Raw genomic sequence first — 17,103 nt, forward strand, 5'->3', positions numbered from 1 at the left:
GACTGGGCATTAGGCTGGGGCCTGGGTTGGGGGCAAATGGCTCAGGAAGGCCAGGGCCTCAGCTTAAGGCTCTTGATTAAACTATACTCTCTGGTCTGCATGGGGCCCCAGACACAGCCTGTCCCAGCCAGGCGCTAAGTTACCTGTGATAGCCGCTGCGCCCGGGCCCGGCCCCTGCCCTCTGGGGGCCCCATGGTCCTGCCAACTCTCACAGCTGTCCGCAACTGCTCCTCTGAGAGGGATGTGCGGTTCTGATGGGTGGGGGGGCACAAGCCAGCTCAGACCTCCCACGGTCCCAGTGTCGGAGCCCCGGGGAGTGTCCTCTCCCCATGGATACAGTAGCCAGAAAGGCCCACACTGGGGAAGACGATGCACATCCCCCCTCCAGGCTGGCACACAGAGAGTAACGCTAGGCTACTGAAGGGGCACATGCACTCAGAGGGTTAATGAAGGTTGCTGGGGAGGTAGTGCTAGGGTAACCTGGTGGGCTGGGTATAGTCACGTGGTTTAGCATAGTTAGTTTTCTTGCCACCACGACCACCACTCTGGCCACAGACAGATCTGGCAGGAGCCAGGATCTGACCACACGGTGGCTGGGGCACACACCCTCCCAGCTCTAACTCCTGGTACCATAGGGCTGGGGCACACCAGTGCCCTGACTGTGGGGCCGTCGGGCACTGCCTGGGTTCATGCAGACCCACATCTCCTTGGGTCTGGGCATTCCCCCATGCAGGACTGAGAGCGTCTAAGAACACCATGACCATGTCACATCCATTTCACACCACTCAGATCACGGGCCTACCTGGTGAGCCCAGCGCATCTGTGCAAAATATGCCTCCCTCTGCGGGGTGCGAAATGCCAAGAGAGGGAGTCAGAGAGAGAGAGAGATGTGTGAACTGCAGGCCAGGACAAGAGAGATGCACACAGGGAAGCCAAGAAGCCAGGAGGGGAGGAACCAGAGAGGGAGAAGGGACTAGAAGGTCAGCCTTTGGGAGGCTGGGATAGGTGGGTCTGTCCCAGGAAGAAGGACAGCGCAGCTTGGGAACTGCCCCTCCTGTGTCCCTGACCTCCCTGGGATCCTGGGAGAGGGGACACGTCTGCTTGAGTGCTGACCTCGGCCAGCAAGGGCCTCCATCTTTTCCTGGTTGCCATTGGATGGCACGGACTGCTCAAGGAACACATTCCGGCAGGCTCTGGAGTCTGCTCCTTGGATGTGCCTCCCCGACCCCTCCCTTCACCACCATCATCACCAAACCACAGTTTATCTCTGGCCAGTGGAGTATCCAAGAGCAGCCTCTGACCTGGCTCTGAAGGCCAGCACTGCCACCTTCTGGGTGTCCCCTTCATTTCCTCCCAGGACAGGGGGTAGGAGTGGTGATTTACAACACATACGAGCTATTAGAAACGGTGCCCATGAGAGCTCAAAAAACAGGAACTATCATCAGAGTTAAGACCACCACCAAGCACCCAGTTAGCACAGAATCAACAGCCCTAGATGAGGGAAGGTGGAGGGAGCAAATGCATGGCATTGAACCTGTGCTGTCTTGTTTGTCCCTGTATTTTCAGGGCCTCGCCCAGGACCTATCTATTGCCTGAAAGCTAATAATCATCAGCAGGAGGGTACTCCATATGGGCAGGACACGAACTCCCATTCTCCCAGCCACCCTGGAGCTGAGGTTAATTGAAAGGCAATCAACTAGTCAGCGGGAGACCTGGGTTTAGACTGAGGACTCTCTGACTGTAAAGGCACTGAACCCCAATGTGGCCAACTCCTGCTCTGAGATCAGCTTGTGTTGGCATCCTGGCTGACCTCGGGGCTCCCTAGGGCCTGGCTCAGAACCCACAGCCAGGGAGGGCCTGCCAGGCCTCACTGTACATCACACCTTGTCTCCCTGGTAGGCCTCCGGCAGCTGCCAGTAGAAGGACTCATGGCCGAGTTGGGCGAAGTTGCCAAAGGACAGCTGGGTGCCTTCGGGCACAGGTTCCACGGTGAAGCCTCCTGTCAGGCGGCTGTTCCGCTGGGGGTTCACCAGGGCAAAGCCTTGGAAGTCCCCAGGGGCAAAGTGGGTGGAGATCTGGCAGCAGAGAGAAGACGGGGTGTCAGCCTGTGCTTGGGAGTGGTCACCTTGGTGGGGGAGGGTCGGGGAAGGCATCATAGTGTCATGGAGGCATCGCTAAGAACGGGGCGAGGACAGAAGTGATGGGGGAATGGGGAGGCCACGGGGGAGAAGAAAGGGGTGCGGGGCTCAGTGATGACACAAGCGATAAAGGGGTCCCAGGGAGGGTATGAGGGTCGGGTCGATGGTCGCTGGGATCCGTGCTTACAGGGGCCATAGTGGGGGCCTGGAGATGGGTGTCCTTACAAGCAGAGAGAATGCCACTAGGCCAGAACGGACCCCGGAGGGCTGGGGTGGGGGCTCCAAGAGGCGGCGCATGCGCGGACGCACGCGCATACACGCAGGTGCACTTACCAGGTGGCGGACGTAGGAGGAGCTGGCGCACTGCTGGGTGACGCCCATGCAGAAGCAGGGCAGGCAGCCGTCGGGGTTGCTGGAGCTCAGGAAGAAGTGGTGGGGCCGGCAGTGACTGCATGTGCGGCCTTCCACCTGGGCCTGGGAGGACGGACGGGAGGGTAGGTGTGGGGGGCTCGGGGGGCAGTTCTTTCACCTCTGGCAGCCTTTGAGGCCAGCCTCCCGGCCACGTCCAGCAGTTCTGGGGGAGTCCCAGCAGCCCCCAGGCCTAGGCCCGACTCCCATGGGCTGCTGCTGTGATTTCCCACTGGGCCCATACTGTGGGGCAGCGATGGAGCCTCTGGGGAAGGGTGGGGGTGGGTGTCTCAGGGACAGCCCCAAGGGTACCGTGAGAGGGAATGCCAGGGTGACCCCCAACGGCTGTGGTGCAGGGCCTCCTAGAGAGCAGGGGTTTGGACTAACCTTGCATTGACACTGGCCAGCTGCGTCACACTGGCTGCTTATGCTGCCCTCGGGATCACAGCCACAGCCGATGGGCTCTGGCAGTTGGCCATCTCCTAAGGTGGAGGGAAGCCACAGCTGGAACCCCAAACCCGCCTCCAAGCACCCTCACTTCCACTACCCTCTGGGCATCGAACTCATCACCAGGAGAGGGAGTGTTTATTTCTGAACACCTACCTTGTGTAGGCATTACACCCACTCATAACAGCTCTCTGGAGTGCACAAGTTTTTTACTATACCCATTTTACAGATAAAGAAGCTGAGGCTCAGAAAGGTAAAGTCACTTGCCACAGGTTGAAGAACTAAATTTCTAACCCAGGTCTACCCCTGGGGGAAACAGGGTAGCCCGACCCCAAAAACCTCCCCAACCCTACTCACTTCGGCATGGCTGGCCCTGGCTGGGGTTGCCATAGTAACCTGGGGCACACCTAAGGAGAAAGCATTAGATGATGGGAGGGCAGAACCAGGAGGGCAGAACCACAGAGTCCTGGCGAGCCTGCTGTAAGCCCAGGACTGTACTGGGGCCCCTGTATCAGACTCACACGGGAACCAGGCCTCAGTGTGGGAAGGAACCAATCAGCCTAACTCGTCCATTTTACAGAGTTAGGCTGATTGGTTCATTTTACAGATAGGGAGTCAGGTGGGAGAAGAAGAGCAGGGACAGTCCTGAGGCCACAGAACCAGTAAGTGAACATGATCGGGCCTTGAATCCAGAACCTTTAGCAAGAATGAGGGGTTCTCTGGGGAGTCCCTGCCCTCGCTGGGGCAGGGGGTCCTGGTGGTTGGAGGTGAACCACAGGCCTAGATCTCTGAGGATTCAGGCTCTCAGGGAAGAGAGCTGACTGTCTTCTGGGGACCTGCGTAAGGGGAGAGTGGGAGGCCTGTGGGGCAGGTCCTCCTGCACACTCCCGACCCTGCCCACCACCTGCCTCACCTCTCACAGTGACGCCCACTGTGGCCTGGGGAGCACGCATCACAGGTGGGGTGGCCGTCGGTGTCCAGAAAGCAAGTATGAGTAGCCCTGATGGTGTGGGGGGCAAATTTCTAGTTAGTAGGTCAGCAGTGCTTCCTTTAGGACCAGGGGAAAAGGGAGAGGAAGAGTGGGCGAGTGAGTGAGGTGCCAGGCACCGTACTCTGAGCCCTCATTCAGTTCTCATACTAATGGCCAAGAGGCAGTGTCTTATCATCTCCATTTCACAGATGGGGAAATGGAAGCCCAGAGAGGGAAGTGTCACTTATACAAAGCGACACAGTGAGGCGGTGGCAAGGCCAGAATTTAACTGCTGTCTCTCAGAAAGGCCTGGAAAGAAGAGAGTCTGGAAGGGGATGGGAGGGGGTATTTCAGGAAAGGGCAGGTCCAGGACGCACTGGCCACCAGCAGGGGCTCCATGGCATGGGCACGGCTGGCAGTCCTGTGGGGTCCCCCGCTGGGCATCTCCGTAGTATCCGGGCTGGCACTGCTCACACTGAGGGCCCTCTGTGTGGTGTTGGCAGCCCTGGAGGGGGCAGAGTGTGGGTTGAGGCTGGGCCCCTGGAGGCCACTGATCCCTGGACAGGAAGGAAGGCAGGCGGGACTCACCTGGCAGACACCTGTTTCAGGCTCACAGACCTCCGTATGGCCATGGCAACTGCAACGTTCACATGTGCCCAGGTAGAGTCCACTGGGCATGCGTGTGTAGCCCGTGTCACAGTCCTGGGAGCAAGAAGATTGGGTGGTAGTCGGGCCCTCCTGGTCCGGGGCCCATTCGGGGCAGTGCCCATGGGATGGTGGGGCTGGGTGGGGCCCGGGGAGGACTAAAGGGGGAGGAGCCTGGAAGCACCAAGGAGGTTGCTGATAGACAGGTGGGTGGGGCCCAGGGCTCACCTGACAGGATGGGCCACGGTACCCGGGTGGGCAGGAGCACTGTTCCACCTCCAGTGCAGGGTCCTGACCGGTGTCCTCAGGCACAGCAACATCCATGCTGATACCAGAGACCCTGGGAATGAGAAGAGCCACCACAAGTGAGCACACCTTCCACGCTGGCCCTCCCTGGAGTTCTGCGTGTGATTACGTCATTAATTCTCACAGGCCCACTGTGGTGGTGTTGAGGCCCTGTCTGGCTCTCCAACTGGGTGTCCATCCCCTGGCTGCTGCAAATGACTTAGACCTGCCACTCCCTCGAGAGAATGAGCCTTCCTTTCCCGGACAGAACATACCACCCTGCTCTCCCGGGGTGACCAATGAGAGCCTGGCCTAAAGCACAGAAGCCCCTCTCCCTCTGCAGAAGGACTCTGCAGAGGTCCTGTGGGCTGAGTCTGTGACTAGTCTTCATCTGAAACCGCTTCCTTGCCGGGCCGCTTCCCCTTCCTGCATCCGGCCGTCCTTCTCTCTCCCTCCTTCCCACGTTCTCACCATCAATCATGTGCTCCCCAATCCCCATCTCAGGCTTTGCTTCTAGGGAACCCGACCTGGGACCAGCCCCATGATCTCCATTTTACAGATGTGGAAAATGAGGCACAAAAGGCCCCACAGCCTGCACGTGGGAGAGCTGGCAATCTGGCCACACCATGCCACGCCGCAGAGACCAGAACCCTGCCCCAAGCCCCTGTGGCCTCCTGCCCTGGCCCCACACACCTGCTCTCAGCTGGCTGCTGGCTGAAGGACGCCTGGATCAAGAGAGTGTCGATATCCGCCAGCGCCATCAGCAGGTGCTCCCGTGTGGCCGGCTGCCCATCAGGCCGTTGCCATGCTTGCTGCCAAGGAGAGGACACGTGTGCGGTCAAGTACTGACACCCCGGGCTACTGACGCCCCTGAGTGAGAGAGGCTGGGCCCCGTGCCTCCCCACCCCCAGGCTGCAGGCAGTGGGGCTCACCTCCCGGAAGGGCACTGTGAAGGTGCTGGGCTGGCCGGGGCTGGGCTCCTGGGAAGTGTGATGCTCCAAGACAATGCCATTGCCCTGCAGGACAACCAGGGGCTGCCCGTGCAGGGGCGTGGAGCCAGGCTGGGGCCTCTGGGTCACTGTGAAGCGCAACTCCCCTCCGTAGGAGGTCACCTGGGACACAGGGTAGACAGGTGCTCAGCAGAGGCCCTGCAGTCCGGCCCCGCCATTGCTCTTCCCCAGCCGCCCTGCTCACCTTGTCCCCACGAAAGTGTGAGGGGAGGCTCCAGAAGTAGGGCCCGGCCAGGAGGCTGTGGAAGGAGGAGAAGACCAGCTCCCCGGGTGCGGGTGAGGAGATGCCCTCGCTGGTGGTGTGCGTGCCGGCGGCATTGGTCAGGCTGAACTGCCCGGGCTCCTCAGAAGCCCCGTGTACCTGGGAGGGGGAGAGGAGGCTGGCATGGGGGCTGGGGGCTGGGTTGGGCACGTGGCCCACCCTGCGCACAGGGTCACCCCCCCATCCCTGCTGTCTCCCCACCCGCCACACAGGTACCTGGGCACGGCTCCAGGACGAGCTGGTGCACTGGCGACTGACGCCCATGCAGAAGCACTTGAGGCAGCCGTCGGGGTTGCGGGCATTCAGGTGGAAAGAGCCAGCCACACACTCGTTGCACAGACGTCCCACCACGTTGTTCTGCAGGCACAGAGCTGGGAGCTGCAGGACAGCCCACGGGAGGGGCTGCCTAGAGCTTCCGGCTTCATCTGTTTGCCCTTCCAGGGGGGGACCCAAGGCCAGGAAAGCCACAGAAAGAGCACCTGTAGGCAGGGCTGCCACCATGTGAACAGTGATTCCCAATAAGGACAGCTTAAGCCACCACCCTTTTCCTCCTTTTCGATTTGGCTGGTAAGGGGCTCATAAACGCATGTAGATTTGAAATACAGCCATTTGGTTAGAAGTTACTGCTACTCTTTATGGAGTGTTTCAGGCACTGTGCTGGTTCCTGTTCAACCATTAACTCATTTAATTCTTCTGAGTCCCTTGAAAGTAAAGTGAAACCTCCATGCTTCACATGAGAAAACGGAGGCTCAGGGATGGAAAATGATTTACACCAGATCCCTTGGCTTGCTAATCCACTCAGGGATCTAAGATCAGGAGTACTTTGGGGGCACCTAGGTGGCTCAGTGGGTTAAGCCTCTGCCTTCGGCTCAGGTAATGATCTCAGGGTCCTGGGATGGAGTCCCTCATCGGGCTCCCTGCTCAGTGGAAAGCCTGCTTCTCCCTCTCCCACTCCCCCTGCTTGTATTCTTTCTATCACTGCCTCTCTCTGTTAAATAAATGAGTAAAATCTTGAAAAAAAAAAAAAAAGATTAGGAGTGCTTTGGTCCAGTTCCTTTTTCCCACTGACTCCAGATTCTCCCACTCTTTTTTTTTTTTTTTTTTTTTTTTTTTAAAGATTTTATTTATTTATTTGACAGAGAGAAATCACAAGTAGGCAGAGAGGCAGGCAGAGAGAGAGAGAGAGGAGGAAGCAGGCTCCCCGCTGAGCAGTGAGCCCGATGCGGGACTCGATCCCAGGACCCTGAGATCATGACCTGAGCCGAAGGCAGCGGCTTAACCACTGAGCCACCCAGGCGCCCCAGATTCTCCCACTCTTAATACAAATGATGACCCTTCTCGGAGCCTCTGTTGCTCATCTGTAAATTGGGGACGCTAATATGTGTACGGTCACGTCAGTGTGAGAACATGAAAGCGAAGGGACAACACAGAGCAGTCACAAGAACAATGACTGACAAAGGATCTGGGACTTCAGCCCAGGCTCCCTGACTTCGCAGACTAGGCCCCCTCCTGGTGCCAGACCACCTCTCAGGAGGGGAAGACTAGCCAGCCAGGCTCAGCAGCTTCTGGCCAAGGAGCTATGGAGAAGGTGGAGCCTCCTTCCTCCCTCTCCCAGATGTGTGCCCACCAGAAGCCCCTGGGGTGGGGGAGGGGAGGGCACACATACCTTACAGCGACAGGCCTCCCCAGAGGTCCCTGTGCTGCCTCGCTCGTCACAGCGCACGATCTGCTGGTCTGGAAGCACAAAGTGGATGTTGGCAAGGCAGGCGGGAATGGGATAGACCCAGTCTGGCCAGACAGGTGGCAGAATGGGATGGCTCCCCAAGGATCACAGGGCTGGGGCTGGGCTCCTGGATTGGGGCCCAGCGGGCAGCCCGGGGAGGTGCCAGGGGATGACGGCTAGGATACTCACTGCTGGGCCTGCACTTCCCACCAGGCTGGATGGGGTTGCCCTCATATCCCGGGGCACAGCTGGTGGAGAGAGGGAGAGTGGTTAGTGGTGCTTCTGTGTCCCCCCACCCAATACAGCCTGCTTGCCCCGGTGCCTGCCGGCTTTCACTCACCTCTCACATCGGCGGCCTGTGTAGCCTGGGGCACACGCATCGCATGTGGCTTGGCCATCTGTGTCCAGGAAGCAGGTGTCTGAGAATCTGTGGGTATTGAGTAGCAGGATGGGGCAGGGCTGCCGTGATGGGCCAGATCAGGGCTTACACTCCCACCCTGGGAAATGATTTTTTGTCCACAAAGCACAGTATGCCACAAGACATGGTGCCTCTCTTCTCTTTGTCCACCTGTCTTTTTTTTTTTTAAGATTTTTTTTTTTTTTTAAGTTCTCTCTACACCCAACGTTGGGCTCGAACTTATGACCCTGAGATCAAGTCACATGCTTTATTGACCAAGCCCCTGACCACCTAGTTTTGATCTGCAGCCTCAAAGCAACACTAGAAAGACAGATGGGCCCACTATATGGGGAAGGAAGGAAGCCGAGGCCCAGAAAGGCCAAGTGGCACGGAACGATTTAGTGACCAGTTTGGGATTTGAACCCGGGCCTCCCACCTCCCTGCCCAGAGTCTGCCCATGGCCTGCTGAACTGCCCCTCCCCCCAGGATCACTGCCCCATGCCAGCTCTGACCTGCGGGAGGCGTCAATGTATGGGCAAGGACAGGGCCGGCAGGCAGTGGCTGTGGCCTTCGTGGCGTCTCCAAAGAAGCCAGCCTTGCACTTGTTGCACTGCGGACCCTCTGTGTTGTGCTGGCAATTCTGGGAGGAAGGGCAAGGAGTGGTTCAGGTCCTGCAGAGCAGGCCTTCCACCCCAGCATAGGGCCACACTGGATTCTGAGCGTGGCCCTTTGAGGCTGGCCCAGCCTCCACCAGCATGCTGGGATTACTCCACCACCCTGCAGACAGGAGAGCAGCCAGCTGCATCCTGATGGGGAATTCATCACCTCATGTGGGCAGCCTGTTCCACAGAAGGTTCAAAATGCCTGCTTTATATCAACCTAAACCTGCCTCCTTCTTCTAACTTGCTGGCCATTTCAGCCCTCTAGAATCTGTTTCTTTTTACCCTACGCAGCTCTTGGGGAATTTGAAGATGGTAGCTTTCTCTGCTTGAGCCTTGTCTTCTTCTTCTTTTTTTTTTTTTTTTTAAGATTTTATTTATTTATTAGAGAGAGAGATGGGGAAAGAGCAAGCACAGGCAGACAGAATGGCAGGCAGAGGCAGAGGGAGAAGCAGGCTCCCCGCCGAGCAAGGAGCCCGATGCGGGACTCGATCCCAGGACGCTGGGATCATGACCTGAGCCGAAGGCAGCTGCTTAACCAACTGAGCCACCCAGGCGTCCCGAGCCTTGTCTTCTGTCAGCTCCATAATCCCAGCCCCCTCCACTATTCCTTAGAAATACATATGATTTCCAGGCTTTTCCCCCTTAGTGCTGTCTTGCTAAGGACCATCCTTAACATAGTACTTTCCAGGACTGTTCTGACCAAGGTGGAAGAGAGTAGAACATTCACCTCCCTTTTCTGGATGTTATACCTCTCTTAATGCATCCAGAGGTCATGATATTTTATCTGGCAGCCATGGCAGTCATTCCAGAGGCTCATGCTGAGCTGGTGGACACAAAGAGGCTTTAGCCTGGGCCTCCCACTCTGTCTGTGTCCCCAGCCCCTAGCCAGTATCCAAATGCCAATGGGCACTACTCACCAGGCAGTGGCCATACACAGGGTCACAAGCGCTGGCGTGCCCGTTACAGTTGCAGCCCGAGCAGGTGCCCAGATAGGGCCCACCAGGCACCCGGGTAAAGTGGGCATCACAGCTCTCACAGGATAAGCCGGAATAGCCGATGGGGCATCTGTAGGGGCAGGACAAAGACAGTGGTTACAGGAACTGTGAGGCCCTGCTGTTTCTCCCTATCTTCGCTGGGGACCCTGTGGTTCCAAGCCCTGCCAAGTCAGGTACCTGCACTCCTCTACACTGTGGGCCCGGCCGTGGCTGGTGGTGTGGGTGACAGTGGTGTCCATGGCAATGTCACTCAGTCCCACGCTGGCCATCTTGGCATTGTACACCGTCTGGATGAGCACAGCCTCCAGGCTTTGTAGCACCTGCATCATCTCAGCCCGCTGCACGGGCCGGCCGGAATCATGGACCCAGTGCTCCTGGACACGAACAAAGGTGTGTGGAGGCAGCCCACGTTAGCACCTGCCCAGCCTGTAGCACCTCTGCCCCAGGCCCTGAGAGTTCAGGCACCACGCACCTCGGAGAACTGAACCTGGCGCTGGTTCAGAGTGCCGGGCTGGGTGGGCACGTGCCCTCGGGAGAGGAGGCGATATCCAGCGCCCATGAGGACCACATCCGGCCTTTGCACTGGTTCCAGCGTGCCACGGGCCAGCTCGTAGCGTACCTTGTAGCGCAGGGAGCCCCCATAGGAGTCCACCTGGTCAAGACAGGGCAGCTCAGGGCAGGGAAGCTGGCTGGGAGCGGGGCGCGACCTGATGCCTGCTCTGGGTCCACTTGGCCTTTCCTCCTCCCTCTATATGCCTGGCACTAACTGTATGCCTCGTACAGAGCTAGGCACAGGGAAGCAGAGATGAGTGGGACTTGGCTCTGCCTTGAGGGTACTCAGTCCGATGTGGGTGGTAGAATAAAAGTTGCCCGGGGAGGCTAGAGGAGGAACACTGACCCTGTCTCGGGTGTGGGGGAATGGTCCAGGAGCACCTTTTAAAAGGCTGAGTCAGCATTCCTTCCAACCCGAGCCTGGTGGACAGACACCTTACTCTGAACGAATAAGTCAGTGCCCATCTTTCCCCCAGAGCAGAGTCTGTCTTGCTGCATACCAGCTTCAGAGGGAGCAGAACCCCCAGGCAGGTTCTGGGCATAGGAGGGCAGCTTGGCCTTTCTCCTGCCTGGAGCAGCTGAGGCTGGTCCCTCACCTTATTGCCCAGGAACTGCTCGGGCAGAGTCCAGAAAGAGTCATGCACCAGGAAGCGTCGGGACAGGTCGACCAGCTGGAACTCCTGCAGAGCAGGGTCAATCTGCAGCTGCGTGGAGGAGAGGGGTGGCATGCCGGGCTGCGCAGGCATGGTCACGTTCACGCCTGTTGACAGCAAGACGGAGGGGTGAGGGCCACAGTGCATGCCTGCCAGAGACACCCGCCTTGAAAGGCAGTTATCCAGAGAGATAGTAAAGTTCTGGGAAAAATCTGACTTAAAGAGAACTTTAGTGTCTTCCCCCAAGTCAAAAACACACAAACAAAAAAACCCATTTTTTTTTTCTTCCCTACGGTTTTGGAGCAGCATTTCCCAAAGCACGCTCTGGGCAAAGTCAATGCTGGAGAAGATGACTGGGAACCATTTGGGAACCACAGTGTCAAAAAAAGGTCAAGGGGATTCTTTGTAGCGGGACTTCTCAGAGCCTTCTGTTGGAGGACCTCTCCACAGACTGTCAGGGTAGGAACGGCCCTCAGGGGGCAGTAGAGAGCGACCCACTAACCTTATCCAGGAAAATATTTGTGAGGATGGACGCGTCTTATACTTGTATTCTCTCATACGGTAGCCACTAGCCATATGGGGCAACTAGATGCTCAAAATTTATGTTTTTTTATTTATTTTTTTTAAGATTTATCAATTTATTTGACAGAGAGAGAGAGGGAAAGCCCACATGCACGATGGGGAGAGGCAGAGAGAGAGAGACAATCTCAAGCAGACTCCCTGCTGGGCACGGAGCCCGACATTGGGCTCAATCTCACAACTCTGAGATCATGACCTGAGCTAAAACCAAGAGTCAGAGGCTTGACCAACTGAGCCCCCCAGGCATGCCGGTGAGTTGATCAATTTTAATTCAAACAGTCACTTGTTGCGAGTGGCTGCCACACTGAATAGCTCTAAGGGGTGGGAGTTTCATTACCTTCAAAAGCAGTCCCTCCCAACCCTGGACAGGTTTGACTCTTAGAAATTCCTTCTTTGTGCTAAGACTACATCTATGTGGCACTAGCTCCTCCCCTTCCTTGTAAAAGCAAGCCCTGTAACCATGGAGGGGTCTCTACTTTTGTCTGCAGAATGACCACACAAGGCCCCCAACACCAGGTCACACTCCTCCAGGCCTGCCTTCCTCCTTCCCTCCCAGGGATGTTTTTGGGTCCCCTGCATCCTAGTCACCGCTCACGCACAGGCCACTTGCTCAGCCCCGCCCACCCTGACCATTCTGAGTCCGATCAGCCAGGCCTGGGGTCTAGCTCGAAACACTCTCTAAACAGCTGTGTAACCCTAGGGAAGCCCCACTGCCTCTCAAAAGAGTAAAAACAGCCCTAATCCTGCAAGGATGACCCACTGCCCGATGACTATGTGTTAGGCCACAGCGCTGGCCCAGGGCTTTCTATGGAAGCAGCTAAGTGCCCTCCTTGCATTCAATCCCCTGGGATGCAGAAAGTGAGATGGGATATAGCTTGATGTGAGGCAGTCAACGGGGGCTGCGCCTTGAACCCAGGTCCGGGTGATGTCTGGGCCCATGCCATTCTGCCTCTCAGAGCCAGAGAGAACGGAGTCTGGCTGCCCGCCCTTGGGTTCGGGAAAACGGGCCTGGAGAAGCCAAGGGTCGCACAGACAGTAACGGGCATAACTAGAGGTCAGCTCCAGGCTGAGAAGATGCCCACGCCTGGCTCTGGGGACATGGGCACCTCTTAGTCTCTGGGGATGACGATGCTGTAAATGATGACAAGGACGTCAGAGAGTATGCACGGGGCCCTCGGCGTGGACTGAGCTCGATTCTGAGTGGCTTATATAGGTTAACCTGTTAAGTCCTTCCAACCCTGAGGGAGGTAGTTCTTATTTTTTCCGCATTCTGTAGATGAGGAACTGGAGACACAGGATGGTCACCTGACCAAGGGCACAGGTGGCAAGAGATCATCAGGATTTACATCAGGGATCTGACCCCAGAGCCTGTCTTCTTCATAACCCAAGCAGGCAGACGAGTATGGACTTGGCTTTTCCTAAAACGTATGTTTCCCCTGAAGTGCTGCTCTTACAGGCTCCCCTCCCCTGCCCGTGCCTGTCCTTGAACCTGGCCCCAGCTGCCAGCGGATGCTGCTCTCCCCTCTCTTCCTCCTCTCTAGGCCTGGTGCCTGCCCCTGCACTCCCACAGCGCCGCCCTCCTGTCCACCCACTGACGCACCCTTGAAGTCATCAGGCCGGTCAAAGCGTAGCTGGATCTGGTCCCGGAAGCGGCGGCTGCTCTGGCACACGCTGGTGACCCCAAAGCAGAAGCAGGGCAGGCAGGAGGCGGTGGGCTCCAGGTAGAAGTGCCCATCGGGGCAGGGCCCTGGCGGGTGGCATGGGAGCGGGTTGCAGCCGGTCACCAGCAAGCAGTCCCGGCTCCCCATCTGGGGCCCGTCTGCCCACCGGCTGTACCTCGCTTTGGAATGAGCTCCAGGACACCGTCAGGAATGCCAAACACCATGCCCCGGGCGTTCATGGCCTCACAGGTGTAGGCCCCCTGGTCTGCCTCTTTCACATCGTGGATGGTCAGCGTGCCACGGCCTCCTTCGCTGGTCACTGTCACCCTGGAAGGCCCCGAGACAGTGGTGGGGTCAGGCCAGCGCCCCTGGCCCAGCGTCCCCCATCTCCCCGGGCCCTGCCCAGGCTCAGAACCATACCTGGGATGAGAGGGGATGTGACCCCAGTTAAGCCTCCAGTTGATGATGGGGGTGGGGACACCAATGGCCACGCAGGTGAAAGTCACTGTCTGGCCCCGGGAAGCCTGGACGAATTCCTGGGGAGGAGTCACCACCTGGGGGGGCACTGGGGAGGCCAGAGCACGAGTGAGGGATGTAAAGGGCAAAGGGAGGAGGAGAGGGGGTGGAGAGCAGGGCTGAGACTGTGGACTGGGCCACGGGACCCCCCCCCCCAGGGCCCCTGCTCACTGCAGCCAAATTCATCGCTTCGGTCGGGACAGTCGCTTTCCTCGTCACAGTGGAAGCTGGCCGGGATGCACGTGTTCGTGGACACACAGCGGAACTGCGTGGGCCCGCACACGTCCTCGGGGCGCTTGGCAGCTAGGGGACAGAGCCGGGCAGTATGGGCAGCAAGCACTGCCCTCAGGGAGGGTCACCCCCACTCCCTACCCAGACCCGACAGTCAACCCTGCCCACCTTCCCCTGGTGTCCCTAGGGTCACTCTCTCTTCTCACCCACGTGACACACAGCTGCCCTGATGAGATCCACACACTGTTACCCCAACATTGCCAGCTGTCACCAGCGAGCCATCGGATGGCTCGTCACATTACCCTCTCCCCACCCCACTCAAAAAGAGTTATACCTGGGACAGCACAGTCACTCAGTTCCCTCCATACTCAGCCAGCCTCAGAAGGCCAAGACCTCTGCCAAAGGCACAGGCAAATTGACCGGCTTCCCTAGACACCAGGTGATGCCTGGTGCGGTGCCCTCTCACAGAAAGGCCTTGCAAGGGGTCTGCCACAGCCCGAAACTCGCTGCTCCATACTCCTCTGGCCCAGGGCTGCCACCTGGTCTGAGACCGCCACCCGGGGACTGGCCCGAGGCCTGGGGTTGGCTGGGCCCCCTAGCTGGGCATCTTTAGTAGACAGTGACTGACATCCTTCCTCGGGGAGACTGACTTTGAGACAGACACATGCACCAGAGAGAGCAGGCAGAGTGGTGTAGGCGAGGAAGGAGAGGGCACAGGGAAAGAAGTGAGAAGAAGCCAGGAGGCAGCCACCTACTGGCCAGCCTGGGGCTTCTGTCCCAACAGTCCAGGAGTTCCCAAGGCCACTCGGCTTTCACATTCTCTGTCCTGTGCTCTGCCAACAAGGACTTGCGGCCTCCTTTGATTTTTTTCCCCAGCTGAGAAGGGCTTTTCAACTAAAGCCCTCAATTATTTTCTTTCCCAAGGGGCTGTCTGGTCAGGGAAGCTCGGAGCCACGGGAAGGACATCAGAAAGCTCTGTTATTTTGCAGAATGCTGCTGCTTCTCTCGGCACCGATGTGGGGCAGAGGACGGCAGGGAGGAGCTGGACCGGCGGACGGAAGGAATGTCCACATGCACCCGGGCACGTGACCCGGGATCACAGAAAAGTGGTTTGAAAATTATCCTCAATCTCAGACTACCAAACCCCAGGCTTCACCTACAGGGAAGGACACTCTAGATGCTGCCTGATAGAGTGTCTGACTCTCCAGGGTCAGCCATTTAACTGCCAGAATGGCCTTAACATTGACTGGAAGGATGGATGGAGGTCAGCTGGGTAGATGGGGATAGGTGGCTAGGAGGAGGGAAGGATCGTAGGTTGATGGGTGGACAGATGGATGAAGGGCTGTGTAGACAGCGGACGGACGGAGAGTTGGGTGAATGGATGGATGGACAGGTGAACGATGGACGAGGTAACGGGGAGACCACAAAGAGCTGGGCAGACGATGTCCAGAAAAGTCCGAACTAGCTCGCTGTGAAGAAGCCCTATGCCCATCAGGGAAAGTTTCTGGCTCCCACATATGCCAAATGTCCCATCGTTAGGGGACACTGGGCTATCAAGCCCTCTTGGGCACTTGTCTGACCCCTACCCAAGCATAAATAACACAGAGAAGATCTATGACAACAAATTACAGAAAAGAAACAAGGAGACATTGGCCACAGGCAGTCTGGCCACATGGATTCCTACAAAGCTCAGTTCAAAGCCAAGAGCCCTCACCGCTGGGGGTAGAGAGAGAGGAACCTTCAAGTCTGTCCCCAGAGCCTGTGCTCTCTCAGGGAGAGCAGACCATGCTGCAGGCAGGGCTGGGGCAGGGAGGCTGGCCTGGTGGGGGGGGCGGGCCCTGGGCACACTCACGGCAGTCAGCCTCGTCGGTGCGGTCCTCACAGTCAAAGTCCCCGTCACAGTGCCACAGCTTGAGGGCGCAGTGTCCGTTCGCACAGGGGAACTCGTTGGGCTCACAGGGCGGTGCAGGGCCTGGGGGACCGGGCTCGGTTCAGCCAGCGGCCTCCCCCAGCCACTCCCATGCCCCCCCGCAGCCGGCTCTCCACCATCCGGTCCTCACCGCAGCTGAGCTCGTCACTGCCGTCTTCACAGTCCTCTTGCCCGTCACAGACGTAGTCTTTGGGGATGCAGTGCCCACTGCGGCAGGTCGCCTCGTGAGGCCCACAGGGCAGAGGCCTGCCTGGACTGGGGGCCAGCAGCTGGGGAGTGGGCAAGCCTGGGAGCTGCTGTGGGGTGGTCGCCTCTAGCCGGGGCACTAAGGGTGGCGTCTCCACCAGAGCGGGCGGTACGGAGCTGAGCTCTGGGACTGGCTCCTCTGTGGACAGAGCCCTCCTGGTGTTGGCACAGGGTGGCGGCATGTGGCTCCTCACCCCTCGCCCCCATGCTCTGCTGGCCCTCCCCATACCTCCCTGCCAGTGCCCCTCCCGCATCCCTGCCCCCCCCCCGCCTGTACCAAACCCTCCCAGCTCCTGTTGGACTTGGGGGCCAGGTGCGTGCTGGCCCACCTGGTGTCTGTGGGTCCCTGGTGGCCCTGGATGGCCCCTCACCACAATCGAGCTCATCAGACATGTCCCTGCAGTCAGGTCTCTGGTCGCAGCGATACTCCAGGGCTATGCACTCGTTGTGGCTGTGGCAGGCAAACTCGGCCTCGGTGCAGACTCGCGAGACCTGGGGCACTGCGGGGGTAGGAGGAGAGTCAGAGGGACGGTGCGGGGGAAGGGGGGGGCGGTGTGCGGGGCGGAACTTGTGGGTGGCACAGGCACTGCGTGGCTGGGAGCAGGCTTTGGTGCCCTGTGTCTGGCTATTTGGTTTCTGGCAGACTTCAGCGAGGCAGAGGAGCACAGGGTAGACACATCACAGCACACACGGGGCATGGGACATGTGGCGGTGGCCTCACCCATGCCTTCCAGAAACCCCACACGCAGTTAACAAGCCACACGCATGCGAATACCACATCACACGCATGCAG

General features: G+C 58.4%; 1 protein-coding gene across 4 annotated transcripts in view; it reads right to left on the bottom strand.

Annotated features, from left to right (window-relative positions):
• Positions 1–17,103, bottom strand: part of HSPG2 (heparan sulfate proteoglycan 2) — a 98,770-nt gene that overhangs the window by 39,805 nt on the left and 41,862 nt on the right. For 2 of the 4 annotated variants that reach the window (XM_059138362.1, XM_059138364.1), the window contains 27 exons: positions 16,682–16,810; positions 16,195–16,449; positions 15,987–16,106; positions 14,075–14,206; positions 13,808–13,952; positions 13,563–13,714; positions 13,327–13,473; positions 11,091–11,254; positions 10,415–10,594; positions 10,120–10,316; positions 9,865–10,012; positions 8,798–8,925; positions 8,229–8,315; positions 8,078–8,136; positions 7,832–7,899; positions 6,378–6,522; positions 6,088–6,260; positions 5,826–6,005; positions 5,587–5,705; positions 4,837–4,948; positions 4,552–4,665; positions 4,341–4,468; positions 3,907–3,993; positions 3,351–3,400; positions 2,934–3,028; positions 2,472–2,612; positions 1,884–2,075 (listed from right to left, as the gene is read on the bottom strand). In XM_059138362.1, coding sequence (XP_058994345.1) covers positions 1,884–2,075; positions 2,472–2,612; positions 2,934–3,028; positions 3,351–3,400; positions 3,907–3,993; positions 4,341–4,468; positions 4,552–4,665; positions 4,837–4,948; positions 5,587–5,705; positions 5,826–6,005; positions 6,088–6,260; positions 6,378–6,522; positions 7,832–7,899; positions 8,078–8,136; positions 8,229–8,315; positions 8,798–8,925; positions 9,865–10,012; positions 10,120–10,316; positions 10,415–10,594; positions 11,091–11,254; positions 13,327–13,473; positions 13,563–13,714; positions 13,808–13,952; positions 14,075–14,206; positions 15,987–16,106; positions 16,195–16,449; positions 16,682–16,810 — 3,647 coding nt within the window. Of the gene's footprint in view, positions 1–1,883; positions 2,076–2,471; positions 2,613–2,933; positions 3,029–3,350; positions 3,401–3,906; positions 3,994–4,340; positions 4,469–4,551; positions 4,666–4,836; positions 4,949–5,586; positions 5,706–5,825; positions 6,006–6,087; positions 6,261–6,377; positions 6,544–7,831; positions 7,900–8,077; positions 8,137–8,228; positions 8,316–8,797; positions 8,926–9,864; positions 10,013–10,119; positions 10,317–10,414; positions 10,595–11,090; positions 11,255–13,326; positions 13,474–13,562; positions 13,715–13,807; positions 13,953–14,074; positions 14,207–15,986; positions 16,107–16,194; positions 16,450–16,681; positions 16,811–17,103 lie in introns of all 4 variants that reach the window. The other 2 variants (XM_059138360.1, XM_059138363.1) reach the window with 1 other exon arrangement.

Source organism: Mustela lutreola, chromosome 10 (assembly GCF_030435805.1).
Source record: "Mustela lutreola isolate mMusLut2 chromosome 10, mMusLut2.pri, whole genome shotgun sequence".
NCBI classification, from domain to species: domain Eukaryota; kingdom Metazoa; phylum Chordata; class Mammalia; order Carnivora; family Mustelidae; genus Mustela; species Mustela lutreola.